The sequence below is a fragment of the Octopus sinensis genome, linkage group LG15 (assembly GCF_006345805.1).
Source record: "Octopus sinensis linkage group LG15, ASM634580v1, whole genome shotgun sequence".
Taxonomy (NCBI): domain Eukaryota; kingdom Metazoa; phylum Mollusca; class Cephalopoda; order Octopoda; family Octopodidae; genus Octopus; species Octopus sinensis.
This window is the reverse complement of record NC_043011.1, coordinates 51,846,498-51,864,366: the sequence shown is the minus strand read 5'-3', so window position 1 is coordinate 51,864,366 and position 17,869 is coordinate 51,846,498. Positions and strand designations below refer to the sequence as shown.

Here is a 17,869-nt window from a genome sequence, read left to right as displayed (position 1 = left end):
GAGGTTCATGATCAAAGATTATTCCACATATTGCTGATACAAAGCTGAATATGATGAAACTTGTGACAAAAGAAGAAAAGAGAAGTGCAAAAAAAAAAAAGAGATTACTGCTGAAGTAGAGTAGTAATGTAATAACATATTTCTTTATTACCTACAAGGGGCTAAACATAGAGGGGACAAACAAGGACAGACAAAGGGATTAAGTCAATTACATCGACCCCAGTGCATAACTGGTACTTAATTTATCGACCCTGAAAGGATGAAAGGCAAAGTCGACCTCGGTGGAGTTTGAACTCAGAGCGTAATGGCAGACGAAATACAGCTACGCATTTCGCCAGGCGTGCTAACGGTTCTGCTAGTTCGCCGCCTTGTAGAGTAGTAATGTAATAATAATGATCTCTTACACTAACAAAATGTCACAATTATAATGAAAGGAATGGTATGATGGTATGGCTGATGGGTTCAACCACTGGTATTCTTATTCCATTGGTTTAGCATGTTTTCTTTAAGACATATGAAAAAAAAAAACTAAATGTAATGAGTTATTTAGTCCAGTAAAGAAATTCTATTTCAAAATTCGTTTGAAGACACATGCACTGGCACTGCTGACATTAAAGTGGGGAGGTACATACATACTTACACATAACTGTGACATTGACTGGTACATAATATAAAGGCATAATAATACAAAAGAAAAAAAACAATATATAAATAAATAAATAAACACATAACATGAAAACTGAACAGAAAATATGGAACAAACATTTCTTTACAAAAAATAAATAAAATATAAAGTCACAAGATTAAAACAGAAAAAAACAACTTTATATGTCAATTTCTGGCACAAAGGCCACATATATTGGAGAATTGGACAGATTTTATAATACCTTCCTAAAGTATCAGTAGCCTAAATGCAACAACTTTCAAAAAGATACAAACAAGGATAGGTGATGCTCATGACTTTCACAGGCATCACTTCCAGACAGGTGAGATCAAGGTGGCTGATGTTCAGTTCAGGGGATGAAATTCCAGATGGTTGCAGTTGGGTTTTGTACATGATCTGACATAAAGTTGGGGTGAATGAAACATAGAAGTTGGTGAGAGGTATAGAATGGATACAACAAATGGGACAGAACAGAAGTGGTATACAGCCTGATGGTATAGAAACCTTTATAATAGCGATGAAAGTGACTGAGAAAATATTTAACACATCAGCCAAGTGGCCACTTTTTTAATGTGTTCAAGGATATTTGTGTTTGTAGCAAGAACACCACTCAGTACTGTGAGAGGTACTGCAATAATGTTACTTGCACTTGAACTTGCATTGGCCTCAATATTTCATGGAATTAAATGGAATTCAAACTGGAGAATGATGTAAGCAAATTATAAGCAATGCATTTAATCCAGCATCTTAGTTATGACTTTAAGAATCAAAATAAATGACAAAAAAAAAATATCCTTATGACAATCATTTTCGATACTGGAACAGAGCTCTGCATTTTTTAAGTAAGCATTACAGTCAATCCACCTGAACCCAATTAACCACTAATACTTTTACTATTGAATTTAGATGTGGGTAAATCAAATTGATCCCAAAACTTGATTGGTACTTTATTTTATTGACCCTAAAAGAATGAAAGCAAAGCTGATCTTGTTGAGATTTGGACTCAGAGCATAAAGACCCATGACAAATACCACATGAGATTGTCTGACACTAATGATTCAACCAATCCATCACTTAATGATAATGTATCAAATTTTGGCACAACGCTAGCAATTTTAGCAAGACGGGATTAACTGATTATGTTAATCCCAGAACTTGATTGGTACTATATTCTATTGACCCTGAAAGGATGAAAAGCGAAGTTGATCTTGACAGTATTTGAACTCAAAAGGTAAAGAACTAGAAGAAAGCACTAAGCATTGTCTCTGATGTGCTAACAATTCTGCCAGCTCATGTCTTAATAATAATAATGCTTCTTAGGCACAATGCCAGAAATTTTGGAGAGGGGACTCATTAATGACATTGACCCTATTACATGATTGACATTGTATTTTATCAACACCAAATGGATAAAGAAGGCAAAGTTGGCTTTTGTAGGATTTTAACTAAAAAATAGAGGTGGAACAAACACTTTAAGGCATTGTGTCCGAGGCTATAATGATTTTGCTAATTCACCACCCTTTAACAATTGCTTCTTGTTTAAGCAGAAGGCAAACAACTATTTCTTTGGAGTCGGGTGAGGGCGTGTGCAGTCATTTTATAGGAACCCTAAATACTTGATTGATGCCTTACTTCATCGAAGGTAGTACATGACTGGTACTTATCTGATCGACACTAGACGGATGAGAGGCAAAGTCGACCTCAACAAGATATCAACTCACGATGTAAAGGTCAACAGCTTAAGTTCTGAGTTCAAATCTCGCTGAGGTTGACTCTGACTACTATCTTTTCAAGTTGTAATAATGGTTTGTTTTCATTTTATTTGTTAGAGGAAGATATAATCAATCTAGCATATTAATGTAGGCTTAGTGATTTGGACGAGATTTCTACACAAATTCAATACAGCGTTTCACCGAAAATAGAACGGATGTCCACCATTCTGCAAGTCCCTGCCATCTGTAAATAATGGTTTCAAATTTTGGCACAAGACCAATAATTTTAGGGGTAGGGGTAAGTCGGTATTATCGACTCCAGTGCTCGACTGCTACTTATTTTATCGTCCCTGGAAGGATGAAAGGCAAAGTCAACCTCGGTGGCATTTGAAATCAGAAAGTAAACACGGATAAAATGCCACTAAGCATTTGGCTCGACGTGCTAATGATTCTGCCAGCTGACCGCCCCACTAATAATAACAACAATAAATACCCGAGTTCATTACCTACCCGGGGTATTTATAACAACAGAAACAAGAATAAACAAAATCCACATGCCGGCGTATGATAAAGGGTTGATTTTAATGCAAACAAAAAAACGGTGAAGTAAATTGTACCCGTGTCCCTGCGTAATTTCCCCCCAAGTCTTCCATTGAAGTAAATAGTGGAACGAAATACATATAAATAAAACAAGTTGAAATACTCGTTTTAAGAGAGCTTCCTACTATAAGTTTTCTACACACACACATATATCTAATATAAACACACACAATATTATATATATATATATGTAAAGTAATTTATTAAAGTCGATTGAACATGTTTAGTGAAAAGTTAAATGGGCGGATCATGAAACGCGTCCTCCTACTTTAATCGATGTATTTTACGTCTATTAATAATAATTCATTCAGACTAGAAAGACAATCGATAGCAAGAAGACGTGCAGAACAAAGAAAATGATATCATACAAACTTATAAATACGAGCGGTACAACCACAAATACAACCGCAAGAAATACATTATTTTAGTGTTTGTCATTAGACAGAACAACAGCTGTGCATATCACTTCTTAGGTGAGGTTAGCATAAAATATGAGTTTTTCTACAGTGTTGCTTTGCGTAACCACATCATGCTGTAACGCTTCTCTGGATATTTCATTACATAGATGACAATACGGCCGATATAATAGACTGAGGTAGGTAAAAAAATTTATACCATACATTCAATGCTTAAAGCTGAAAATTACTTTACCTCTTCGACTTGGCCCGAATCCGTGTCTGCCATTTTGGCTAATGTTTGTATCACGTGATTGCTACTTCCGTTTCAAAAACAGTAAACTTCCGGCTAGTTTTCCTCCCTCCCCACCTCTTAGCTACAACACTTTTTTTTTTCTGAGACGAATTCATTTAAATAGCAACTGTATTGCTTTTTATTCACAGCCAGCAGAAATAGTTCCTTCCGATAATTAGCTTATTTATTTCATATTTTAATACATTAAAAATACATATTTCCAATTCGTGTGTTTCTAGGTTAATTATGCACAAACAACAGCTAAAGTCAAACCAGATGGCTCACGCACTTAGTCGGGGAGAAAACATTATTTCGTAGGACAAATTAATTCAAAGAAAAACCGATATAAAATTATCAACGAATTAACATCACATTTTGTTTAATAATATCTAATGAGGTTCATGTTCGGTTTTCTATCTTAGTGAAATTTTTTATTCAAATTCCTTTTTAAGCGAATAAATATCAAAGTAAATTGAATCGTCTGTTACCACACTGTTTCCATATGCGCTCCCTTACCATGTTCTTCCACAACTTCTGCCGACTCCATAAGTGGCAGCTAATAAAACATCGCTGTTCTCAATAACCCTAGTCTTTATCTAGTCTAACCAGTCGTTTGAGAAGCGCCTCACTGGACCATTGTCTTCTTTCACCTGGCGCTTCTCTTCTTCATCACGCCTGTAAGGTAGGATTAATCTAATATTTATTTATGACACTTTGTCATTAACATAATTTATTAAAATGCATGTGTATATGTTTATACCTATGTATGTGGTGCGTGTCTGTTGTGTCTACGTATATGACTATACATATATGTATGTGTATGTATGTGTGTGTGTATATATGTATATAGATTCGTGATTGTAAATAGTTTGGTTACAAAGTGGAGGATCAACTCTCAGTTGCCAATAACTTATAAAGTGGTCACCCGTCATCTGTAGATCTGTCAGTTTATGTATGTATGTGTGTGTGTCTATACCTTTACATATATTTATCTTGTGAGATAATCCTTATTCAGCTACTGGAGGTGGATGTGGAAGGAGGTGAAAACATTAACATCCATTCATCCACATTTACTTGCCGTTTATTTATTTATTTGTTTGTTCGTTTGATGTAGTGTTTCTTTATTTACCTTTTATTTAATCAAACACAACTGCAGCCGACTTAAGTTTCTAAGCTCCCGGCAACTCCCGCCTCGAGCTATTCTTTCTTACATTCATTTACGTCCGTTGATATGTTTCTTTCTCGGCAAAAGAATGAACGACACTACATCCCGTTTTCTTTCACCCAAAGTAAATCAGGGAAGATGATCGATCTTGTTTGTTTTCTTACATCTCAATTTTAAATGAAGACCATACGAATAATAATATTAATATTGTTACAATTAAATAGATATCGGTTCATCCGTGGTATTTTCTGATCATGTTTTGCTTTATATTTTATAATTCTCTCCATACAATCGTATGACAACCCATTTCTTTTCTCTGTTTATTTATTTCTATATAATCGTATTTGTTCAACTGGATTTCTGTTATTAACCCCCGTGAAAAAGTTAAGATATTAATTGCTGTTGTTATTATTTATTAATTCGTGAATTTATATTATTTATTTACATTATCTATCATTTCCTGAAGACTTTTTTTTCTTTTGCCGTTCTTCGACGAAATTCAAAATTAAAACAAAGGTTGTGCCTTGACATGATCATAATTTATAGGGGAGACACAGTTCGACCATTTTGTTCCAACCCTTATTCTCTGGGTATCCGCCTAAAACCATTATAACAACAACAACCACAACAGTAGTGATGTTGATCACTGTAGCTGTTGTCATCGTCGTGCTAGTAGTAATAGTAGTAGTAGTAGTAGTAGTAGTAAGAGCAGCCACAAAACTGATTTTGGTCAAAGAAGACTTAAGATGTGAAGCCAAGAAGCTGCTGCTACTACTGACACTCCAACAGCAACACTACATTATTCCCACTACCACCTCCACCACAACAACAACACTAGACTCGGAGGCCACACTGCAATATATATATTTTTTTTTTACCTCGACACCACACTACAACTACATCCATTACAGATTATGTACAATAAACACAACGTCGGGGTTCGCCTTAGATCGTAGGTCTGCGTCATCGGCTTGAACCAGGGCTAACTACCGAGTGCATTACATCAAAACGTCTTAAGACACGGAAAAGAAGAAAAAAACGGAAGACATCCGATAATGTAGTCGTCCTTAAAAGATGTGATAATCACGGCTGGATTGTCATTAACCACAGATCTGTGCGATTGGGTTTGACCTGGGGTTAAACAAAAAAAAGACAACACCACTTTATACTATTGAATGACACACCAGATAATATAGTCGTGATGAGACTGTCTTCGGTCACAAGTCTGCTCTGTCAGAGTTGTCCTGAGCTAAACAATTACAATAAACACCTCAAGCCAATGAAGGAACATTAATGTGGTCACTCTATTTGCTAGAAGTAGCAGCCAATAGAACACTGCATCAGGACAGAAAACATTAGATACTTTCGTTTTACATAACCCTAAACAGATGAGATGATCATGGTTGGAATGCCTTAGAGCTTAGGTTTGGTCAATCGTCGTTGACCTGGAGTAAAATAGTAGTAATAAATTCCACAAGTCATCGTGAGTCACTTTGTAGTTGCCCTACCTGTTAAAAATAGCAGCTAGATCTTTAAACCATACGTAACTATATGGAAAAAAGACATGTTTGATAACATACATTATGTCTTGTGTGTGTGTGGATTTGATTATGGTTTGGAATCATTGGTCATAGTTTCAATGAGGGCTGATCTTGGTGTAAACAAAACTGTTACACCACACTCACCCACACATGTATTCATATACACGCATATGTGAGTGTGTGTATTAAATATATTTATTATATAAATGTATATATAAAATATCATGCGTATGTGTGTGCACATAATTGGTGATGTTTGTCTATACTGAAACAGTGTTACCATTTCCCAATGATTATTACTGAATTTCACAGGGACATATAGATGCAGCTAAAACCCTTCCCCCACAAGTCCAAGATCTCTTTGGAATTAAACAGGGATGGGTCAAGAACTGAAATGTAGGGGGGTTGAAAGTTGTAATGGAGTAGTAATTGAGTAAGAGTGTTAGTGTGCAATATAACAATGTCAGTTTATGATGTCAAATTGTTTTTCTTTCTCTTTCAGTCTTCTTTTAATCTACCTCTTGCTCACCACACTCACATTTTCTCATTCATCTTATGATATATACTGAGTTGTAAGACAGAGAGACAGTACAATGTTTGACTATATTTCAAATGTTACAAAATTAACAATTTGATTCATTGAGCATAATACCTGAATATTTTTGAAGTATAAACAAATTTAAAAGTGAAACAATGAAAGAATAAATTATGTTCTATCTTCCATGGTATTGAAACTGTGTACTAATTTTTTGAAGATATGATCTTTTTTAAATGAGGAATTTGAATAGTGATAGCATTCTGGATATACTGTCTATATATTTTGTGTGAGATATTGTCTCACAGTATTGTTATCTATACTGGCAGATTACTTTAAATAAACATGATTTAATATAAATATATGCAAATTTAAATGGAAACAATGAAAGAATAGATTGTTTTCTATCTTCAATGGTGTTTGAAACTGCATATTAATGTTTAAAGATATTAGTTTTAAATTAGGAATTTTAATAACCTACTTAAATCTCAGACAGCTCCTGTACAATAGCCATGATCCAATCTCATTCCAGTACCTCAAAATAGTTGCTTGATATGTCTGTGCACCAAACAGCTAAGCTTGCCAGATAAGATACCTCTTGGAAGTGATATCTTATCTGACTGGATCAGTACCTTGGTAAATGCTGCAGTTTTGCATTCTCAAAGCCCCTTTGCTATCAATTTCTGTGCCTGTTTACCAGTCAATCCTCGGTAACTTTAGCATAATCACCAATATAGCATGACAGAAGACGTACTATATCAATCAGAAGGATCATCAAAACTACACATCTGTCATATACAACCAAGCACTTGATCCTCACTAAAAATATTGTGCAGTCAATGGCTAGCAAGGATCTTAAACAGTGTGAACCGCTGACTCCAGTACAAATCCAGCTGCAACACTTAACTGAGATATTCTTGAGGCAGCCAGCTATGGTATTCAACAATTGCAACAATATGTCCACCAAAACGAATTACTATTGGTTCGAGATAAAGCAATACAAAGAAGTGTATACAAAGATAAAATTATTTCTTTATTGCCCACAAGGGGCTAAACATAAAGGGGACAAACAGGACAGACAAAGGGATTAAGTCGATTACATCGACTTTAGTTCATAACCGGTACTTTATTTATTGATCCTGAAAGGATAAAAGGCAAAGTTGACCTTGGCGGAATTTGAACTCAGAACGTAGTGGCGGGCGAAATACCGCTATGCATTTCGTCCAGCGTGCTAACGATTCTGCCAGCTCTCTGCCTTTAAAATAACTGGTAACATGTAACCAAAGAGAAATAGTTTTCCTGCATGATTCTGGTGAAACAGGCAAAACTTCTTTGATCAACCATATTTTGGCAAAAAGTATATTCACTGAAGCAGATTGCTATTGCAGTGGTTTCATCTGCAGTAGCTGCAAATTTGTTGTCAGGCAGCAAGTCTTCTTATTCTGTGAGCATGGAAAAACAAGTTTTAAGTGAATAAGCAACAAATAGAGATGTACATTAAAATTAGTCATTATTGAGTTCCCAGTTTCATCTCAGTAAAGCTGACCTATGAGCATACTATTCCAGTCATAAATATCTGATATTTCTTTCTTTCTTTTTTTTTTAGACGTCCCCCTAGCATCGCTTGACAACCGATGCTGGTGTGTTGATGTCCCCGTCACTTAGCGGTTCGGCCAAAGAGACCGATAGAATAAGTACTGGGCTTACAAAGAATAAGTCCCGGGGTCGATTTGCTCGACTAAAGGCGGTGCTCCAGCATGGCCGCAGTCAAATGACTGAAACAAGTAAAAGAGAAAGAGAGGAACAGTATATCTAGGATTACATAATGTGATGTGTCTTCCTGTTTTCAGGACAGTAGGACATAATGTGAGAAAGATTTAGGTGACATCTTTAACAAATCAAATGACTATATTAAGAATGGATTGCTGAAAAATTTTTTAAATTTTGTTGTTTATGTTATTTAAACCTGAATCAGCCATGATTGAGGAAATTTAAGATCAGAATTCTTCCAGTCTTACCAATCTGATACCTTTTGTCTGATTGACAGTGCATTTAGTAGACTTTGTCTAAACTATTCCTCCCCGTCCTTACACAGTGGAATGTGATATGTAGGGGCACATAGCTGCTATTTCCAGACAGTAAAGCAACTACATAGATCTTTCTTGTTGGCTGTTTTTTTGATTTATTTGTTAATTAGAAGAGGTGGTGGGTAATAATTTCCAATAGAACATTTAGTCTCTCCGAAACATTGGGTTATGGAATAACATGGGTGGGCAGGTTAAATAAGGTTGAAAGTTTTGTGTGTGTGTGTGTGTGTGTGTATACACATACATACATGCACACAACACACTTACACACATATATATAAACATACATCAGAAATGGGTTTGTATGTATATATATATATATATATATATATATATATATGTATATATATGTGTATATATATAAACAGTTATACACAGACACATCTGTGTGTGTGTGTGTCGAACTGAATACAAATGTGTGTGTGTGTGTCTGCTTCTTTTGTTACTTCAGTATGAAGGTTTCTCCAGATGACTTCGGCAAACTGAAAATGGCCTTTATCATTGTCGATGCCGCCCCTGTTTATGTCACAGTAAACGGAACCCTCTGACTCCACCCGCCTCTCTGTGTAGGATTTATTTGTTGATGCTGTTGTTGTTGATGAATGTGCTTGTTAATGCTGACTCCGATCTCAAATCACCCTGTGTTAATACCATTATTGCAACAGTTAGTCATATGATGTAGTGGACTTGCTTTCCACCTTTCAGTTTTAATCATTAAGTTATGGCATACATAACAGCACACCATGTAAGTATAGATTACATACAAAGACACATACATACATACATACATATACACACACATTTTATGCATGTATGTATATATATATATATATGTACACATACACACAAACATATACACACAGCCGTGTATATATGAGTATATGTATGCATGAACATGTATGTATGTGTATATGTATATTTACATACAGACAGAATACATATCCATCCATACATACACACATACACATTTGTACATGTGTGTATATATATATATATAAACATGTATACATGTATAAATATATATATATATATTCATACATAAATATATATATGCATACATATACACATATATAGACATGCACACACATACATATACATACACAGGCTCATAAGATTAGGACACTTTGAACATAGATCTTTTTAATGAGGAACTAATCTAGGACCAAACAAGAACCAGAATACAACAGCTTGAAACCAACTCTGTAGTACTCCACAAAATATCACAAAAATGCAAAAAGATCATTTCTCCTACAAGGAAAAAGATAAATAAAAAGCAAGGGGACTGTTTCAATGCATGACCCGACATTACATAAAGACCATGTTTTTATTATATTTATTTTTATCTTGCCTTTTTAGAACAACAGCATTGAGATTTGTAGGCTTCCAATGAGAAATCTCTGGTTTACTCATTTATGATAGTAAGAATGATTGAGGAGCACCTATGTTACTCGGGCAGAACAAATACACCAAAGTGTATTTTTTGAAAGCACCAATTTATCAGTTTTCTTTGCTGATGCTTGTATCTTGTGTCTTTCATTGGTATACCTCATGGCTCCAGTCGTTGTGCTGTGGCCATGCTGCAGACTATATTGATTATTTTGGTTTCAGAACTTTGTCTAATACTTGTTTTATTTTACTTGCAAGACAGAAATGCAAAGTGGACATTGTATGGGAGGTAACTTAGTTCTCACCCCACACTAATATATATACATATATATATATAGGCTGTGTGGTAAGAAGTTTGCTTCTCAACCATGTGGTCTTGGGTTCAGTCCCACTGTGCTGCACTTTGGGCAAGTGTCTTCCAGAAATACCCTCAGGTCGACCAATATTTTGTGAATTGGATTGATTAGTGGGAATTGAAAGAAGCCCATCATATATATGTGTGTTTGGATTTGTTCCCCAAACTACTTCACAGTTGGTGTTGGTTTGTTTATATCCTTGTTACTTAGTGATTTGGCAAAAAGTGACCAATAGAATTAGCACCAGACTGGGGTTGATTTATTTGGCTAAACACTTCAAGGTGGTGCCAGCATATCCAAAGACTGAAGCAAGAAAAAAATGTAAGAGATAAAAGATACACACACACTCACATACATACTTATATATACACACAGACAGACAGACACACAGACACACACACACACACAGGTAGGTGAACATATGAAAGTAGTTCTCAACACATAGTTGGTATTGTAATAGGTTGATTGAGTTCTACATTATTCAAAGTTTCATAGGCACAGATATGCATTTTCATCTTCAGATGTGTACAGTCAGATATATCTACATCTATCTCTCCCTTTCTCTCTTCCCCTCTTTCTTTCTCTCTATATGTGTATGTATGTATACACATACACACACATTACCTACATGTTTGTACATGTACATAGACACTCATATAATGTATAATTATATCTAGGTATTCATATAAAAATATCATCTACCATTCTCCAAGTTTCTCCCCTTCCCCTTGCTCTGTTTTCTCACTTTGGTGCATAAATTCGAAATATAATTTTTACTGAACATCATCCTAAATTAATGATATCATAATAATTATTTTTATATATATAAAAAAAAAAATGCTGCCTGTAATAAATGAATATATAAATGTATACAGGTATAAAATATAATTAAATGGATGACTAATTATAAACGAAATATTTAAAGTGTAAAAATTAAAATATGAACAATTGCTTTGTAATGTTTTTACTGATTGAAGTTACACAAGTATGTAATTAGAATTTTGGTGGTTAGGTTTCCACCACCACCTAAAAAAGAATGAGAAAGGAAAGAAAGGTTGTAGCATTTTCTAGACACGCACTTCAACATGTATGTGGATTGGATTTTTTGTGCTGTAATTTTGTGCGTGCGTGACGTTGTTTAGCACCCGCCAGGTCAACCTTGATTGAACACACCTTTGATCAAAGATATTCCAGTCGCATTTTTTTTTTATTACTTTTTTCAAAATTCAGACAGTATATCTATGACTACATTTCCAATGTGCCCTCCCCACCAACTTTTTTGTTCGGTAGTGTGATTTGAAGGAGATTTGGATGCTATTTCTATGAGATTGAATGACCATGTCAGAGTTATTTTGTTGACTGGTAGTGGGTGATGATTATTTTTTGTTCTTGTTTAATTCTGAGACAGTGCAGATTTCATAGACTTATGAATAGTTAAAAACATTTCAAATATGGCTCTCCCAGACATATTTTATTACTTACTGGGTCTTGAGGCAAGAATAGTATGAACATGGTCTTTACGGGCCCTTGTAGACTGGTGAGATTGACGCTCTTAATGTTGTTCATGAAGTGTTGCAAGTTAACCCCTGTAGGAAAGGCAAGAGTAGGGAGGAAAATCCAGAGTGATGATATTCAAAGGAGTAAAAAACTAGGTGTAGTAACTAGTACTGAGCCTGTAGGGTTGAAACAGTATGGGTGATGAGGGAAAAAGAGATGAGTAGGTCAGGAATACCTGAGTAGGGGTGAGACCAGACCTGGCATCTCTGGGGATCAGAGACCATTGAAGTTGCTGGTGGAGAGAAGAGAGAGAGAAAATGTGACAGTATTCTTGTGAGCCAAGGACTAGAATGTGTCTGTGAGTGATTTGATGCCACTTGGTTAAATGGCTGTTCTGAGTGCTGTCTGGGATACTGCAGCAGCAGCGCTCTCAAATGTGGGAGCAATTTACTATATAGGCCTCACTTAAGTTTTTGTAGAATGTCATCTACAAAAACTCAAAGTTTTGTAAATTACAAGGACTTGTCTTTGAGAATATGGTCCTAGAATTTCCAGAACCATGTTTTTTAAAATTTATTTTATTCTATTTGTTGTTGTTGTTGTCATCTTTGTTATTGTTGTTTGATTTGACTCAGGTTTGGTCTTATTCTCAGTAGAGTTTATGTGGGTAGCTGGTTACTACCTGTCAAGTACTCAAAACCCTTCTGATAATCTTTCATGTGCCTCCGAGGCCAACATTCTACAGAAGCTCTACAGGACATTCCATTCCAATCACCTTCAACCATCTGTCGATATCATTATTCACAGTCCCTCATGCACCAATTATTGACACAACCTTTACAGTTTTCATATCCCAAATTCTCACAATTTCGAATTTTAAGGGATCATATTTAAAAAATTTTTCATCTTCTTTCTTTACAATCCTGGAATCAAATGGGCATGAGGGACCAATTAGTAAACAACTTTGCTTTTCCTTGTCTATTATTGTTATATCTGGTTTATTATTTTCTATCTTCTTATCAATTTGAATTGGAAAATCCTATAAAATCTTGCATTTCTGTGACTCAAGCACTCTTTTTACCTGATGATTACACCAAGTACTTTCAGCTTCAAGCCTTCATTTCTGACAAAGCTTCCAGTGCAAAAACTTTCACAACTTAGTCATGCCTCTACTTCTTATATTCTCTCTGAGCCAACTTGGGACATTCTGCAACAATGTGTGCCATTGTCTCATCCCAAATTCCACACACTCTCCATTTTGCTGACACATTCTCCTCATATCCATATTTCCTCAAGCTGTTTGTCGTGGTTCCACATGCATCCTCAAAAAACTTTCCAAAACTGACCATGCAAAAGTTCCTCCTCCCCTCCCCATCCGCCGCCTCCTCCCCTCCCCTCATCCTTCTCCTCCCCCATCCGCCTCCCCTCCCCCTCTTCATCTCCCCCCCTCCCCTCCCCCTCCTCCTCCTCCTTTTTATTCTTATTCTTATTCTTCTAAGGAATTATTTGAGATTTGAGGGAGATTTATTTCGTTAGCTATATGCAACAGTGGAACAAAAGAGACGATGATCACAGCTGGAACACCATTGATAGTAGGTTTGCTCAATCTTGGTCGGTAATTTTAGTTGTTCCAGCCATGACCTTCATATCTTTTATTGAGCCAGGCTATACACATATGCTATCTCGCAACATATTCTGTGTCTCACATCCCAGCGTATATCTATGACTAGTATTTATTTTACAACCTCTATATCTGTTGAGAGAGGAGTTGACTCCGTTGGGATTTGAACTAAGAACCATGTGATGTGAAAGTAAATACTGCGAATGTATTCAGACTCTGAAGGCATCACTTTGATAGCGATTGTGTGACATTTTATGAAGATAGTCATTGGAACTGGAAAGTTAATGATGGCCTGCAGTCAACGTGATTCAGATAGCAAATATAAATAAGAAATGTATGTTGGTGATGGAGAGACGAAGAGACTAATGTTTTGTTGTTGAAACAAGTCCTCCTCCTCCTACAAAGAAATGTGAGACAGACTGTATGTATGTATGTATATATATGTGTATGTATGTATATATATATATGTATGTATATATATATATATATATGTATGTATATATATATATATGTATGTATATATATATATATATGTATGTATATATATATGTATGTATATATATATATGTATGTATATATATATATGTATATATATATATATATATATATGTGTGTGTGTGTGTGTATATATGCACAAACACATCATCTAACACATACACATATATACGCATACATGCAGACCCTCGCATAAACACACATTCTCTCACATTACACACACACACACACACATGCCCACACATTATGTACACAAGAATATATTTAAATAAAGATACTGTGCAAAGTGATGATATAGTGTTCCAAAGCTGAAGACAGAAATCTTTCTCAGAAACAGTGAAATGGAAACAAAACCAGAGTATCAGAACTCAAAATTCTATGCCATTCGTTGTTCACTATTATCATTTTACTGTAACATTAAAACCAGGAGTTCTAGAAGGTTATGCTGAGAAAACATCAATGAAGTATCATATATTAGATTAACAAAAATATATCTTGTATTACTATTCTCTCTCCCTTCAGGAAATTCTGTTTGCATATTAATATTTTTGAGTTGTGAATTAAAATTAAAAATAAAGCTTAGGTGTAGGGAGGCTGGTGTGTTTATGTCCCTGTAACTGAGCGGTTCGGCAAAAGAGACTGATAGAATAAGTACTTTATGTAACTTCATATTATTGCAAGGGTCTTACAAATGGTCACATGAAACTCTGAGTAACAGTTTGTGAAGATTTTGAGGTGGGGGGCTTTAATAAATAGTATATATATAGCATCGGAGTGGTTGGCGTTAGGAAGGGCATCCAGCTGTAGAAACACTGCCAGATCAGACTGGAGCCTGGAGCAGCCCCTGGCTCCCCAGACCCCGGTCGAACCGTCCAACCCGTGCTAGCGCGGAAAACGGACGTTAAATGATGATGATGATTGGAGCTTGGCTTGTCAGATCCTGTTAAACCATCCAGTCTATGCTACTATGGAAGATGAACATTAAATGATGTTATATATATTATATATATTTCTTTGTAGTATTGTCTTCATTTCTTTCTCTCTTTTTTTTTATGGTCAGGAGATTGGTTAATAGCTGGTGTTTCATTTTAATTTCAATCCAGAGATCTCTAGTTTGATAGAAGCCAGAATCATGTAAATGTGTGTTATGAGTATGTGTGTGTGTGTGGAGAGGAGAGAGAAAGAGACTGTTGTAGAAATCAAACACAATTACATTTTCATACATTCATATTTATTTACAGTACACATTAAATCTCCCCTGTCGCTCCCAATCACCCACCTTCCTGGCAACTGATTCGTTTATACATCACTCATATTGTTTTAACTCACTCTCATACAGCTTTCTCTGTCAATGCAAGCATTTTGTCTCTACAACTCACATACAAACTCATTTTCTCATCCAATCTCTTAAATTTTCACATGTCCACAACCCACAAAAACATATTTACTCATTTGAGGAAATATCTACATGGCACAGGAGTGGCTGTGTGGTAGGTAGCTTGTTTACCAACCACATGGTTCCGGGTTCAGTCCCACTGCATGGCACCTTGGGCAAGTGTCTTCTACTATAGCCTCGGGCCGACCAAGCCTTGTGAGTGGATTTGGTAGACGGAAACTGAAAGAAGCTCATCGTTTATATGTATATATATATATATATGCGTGTGTGTGTTTGTGTGTCTGTGTTTGTCCCCTAGCATTGCTTGACAACCGATGCTGGTGTGTTTATGTCCCCGTTACTTAGCGGTTCGGCAAAAGAGACTGATAGAATAAGTACTGGGCTTACAAAAGAATAAGTCCTGGGGTCGAGATGCTCGATTAAAGGCGGTGCTCCATGGCCGCAGTCAAATGACTGAAACAAGTAAAAGAGTAAAAGAGTAAACTAATATGTGTTCATCTGTATATCATCTATCTTTCTAGATGTCTGTTTGTCTCTATTTGCAATAATTCCCCTTTATTCAAATATTTGTGTATGTACAATATATATATATATATATATAATTAATAAAAAAAAAAAAATGGAGAAAAATTGACAAGAAAAATACAATGCGAGGACATGGTACATACAAAGACCTGCATATATACACAACTCATGCATACACGCTTAATTGTCCCTCACAAGTGGGTGTGACCTAGCAGCTTGTACCATGCTTTTGCTAATTGTTTTAGATGCCTATGTAACCACAAGGAGAGTTAGACGCACACACTTGCCCCCCCCCCCTACTTGATCCAAGGGACCATTGAAGATGTGTAATGCGTTAGCTGTAAGGAAGAGAGCTGCATCAGCACCAAGCTGGTACTCACTTTCTGCTCAGTAGACTGAAGTAATGTGAAATTAGGTGATTTTCTTAAGGACACACAGTATGTAACCAGCCCTATCAAGAGGTCAACACCATAGTCTTTCAGCCATGTGTATAGTGGTTATTGCATTGACCAAGCTTTGAAGTCACTGTCAACCTTTTCTTTGTAAAAACTTAAGCCCTTAACATTCAGCTTACACTGCCAAATTTAATGCTTATTTATTGATATTGATTTGAATTAACCCATGCATTATGTCCTAGCTTCAAGAATTTGGTGATGTAACTGTTAAATTTTAGAAAGTCATTGTAGGATTAGTGTGAGGGCCCATATTCAGCCAGTTTGAACATAAAACATACAGAAAATTTTGGCCGGATATGGCCTGTTTAAATGCTAAATGGTTAATTAAACAGGTACTCTATTCTTTATACTGAAAAGTGTTGAGTAATCCTTCAGTTTCATGTTAAACTGTTTTTATACATAACTTGACATAAAAAAGCATATATATTTCATGTACACTAAGAAGCGTTTGACTTCAGTGCTCACATACATATACGGTTACTGTACATTTGTTAATGTGAAGATAAATCTATAGAACACTGGACACTGGACAAAATGCCTTGAGTTATTTTCTTTTAGTTATACCTCCCTTTACATTTACACTTCAAATTCTCCTGAGGTTTGTTTGCTTTGACATTCATGCTTGAGTGGTTGATAAAGCAAATCACCAGTACTGGGGGTCAGTTTAATCAGCTGTTACCTCCCTTGAAATGTATGGCCTTCTGCCAATGTTAGAAACCATTGTTATGTACTCATATATATATATATATATATATATATATATATATATATATATCTGTAACTGTATGTTTACATACTTACAAATAATGTATACACATTGATGTATTAGAATTAGAGGAAATGAATGAGTGAGTTGTGAAGAGAGAGAGAGAGAGAGAGAGAGAGAGAGAGAGAGCGCAATGTTCTAACTGATGAGAAAATGATGATGGAGGTAGAGAAATAGATAAGAAGTCAAGCTGGTTCTCTTTTTCAGGAATGTGTTGTTCTCTTCGGAAATGGAAGTCCTGATTGTCTATTTCTGAATATGTTCCTGTATTCCTTTCACATTCTTCACTTCCATTCTTCTTTCCTTTTCCAGCCTGCCAGTCACCCATCATCTCATGCCACCCCCATTCTCTCTCTCTCTCTCATACATTTTATAACA

The 17,869-nt window shown here is 35.7% G+C and overlaps 2 protein-coding genes across 7 annotated transcripts in view; one reads left to right on the top strand and one right to left on the bottom strand.

The window, feature by feature from the left end:
• The window catches only part of LOC115219756 (vacuolar protein sorting-associated protein 41 homolog), a 181,590-nt gene extending 177,390 nt beyond the window's left edge, over positions 1 to 4,200 (bottom strand). For 2 of the 6 annotated variants that reach the window (XM_036509711.1, XM_036509712.1), the window contains exon 1: positions 2,994 to 3,044. In XM_036509711.1, the coding sequence (XP_036365604.1) occupies positions 2,994 to 3,029 (36 nt within the window). In that variant the 5' untranslated portion in view covers positions 3,030 to 3,044. Of the gene's footprint in view, positions 1 to 2,993; positions 3,045 to 3,627; positions 3,716 to 4,182 lie in introns of those variants that run through there. The other 4 variants (XM_036509713.1, XM_029789996.2, XM_029789997.2 and 1 more) reach the window with 4 other exon arrangements.
• A 6-nt stretch (positions 4,201 to 4,206) lies between these two features.
• Positions 4,207 to 17,869, top strand: part of LOC115219688 (putative uncharacterized protein DDB_G0277255) — a 526,870-nt gene continuing 513,207 nt past the window's right edge. Inside the window, exon 1 of the mRNA XM_036509471.1 lies at positions 4,207 to 4,348. The gene's annotated coding sequence lies outside the window, so the exon portion shown is untranslated. The remainder of the gene's footprint in view (positions 4,349 to 17,869) is intronic.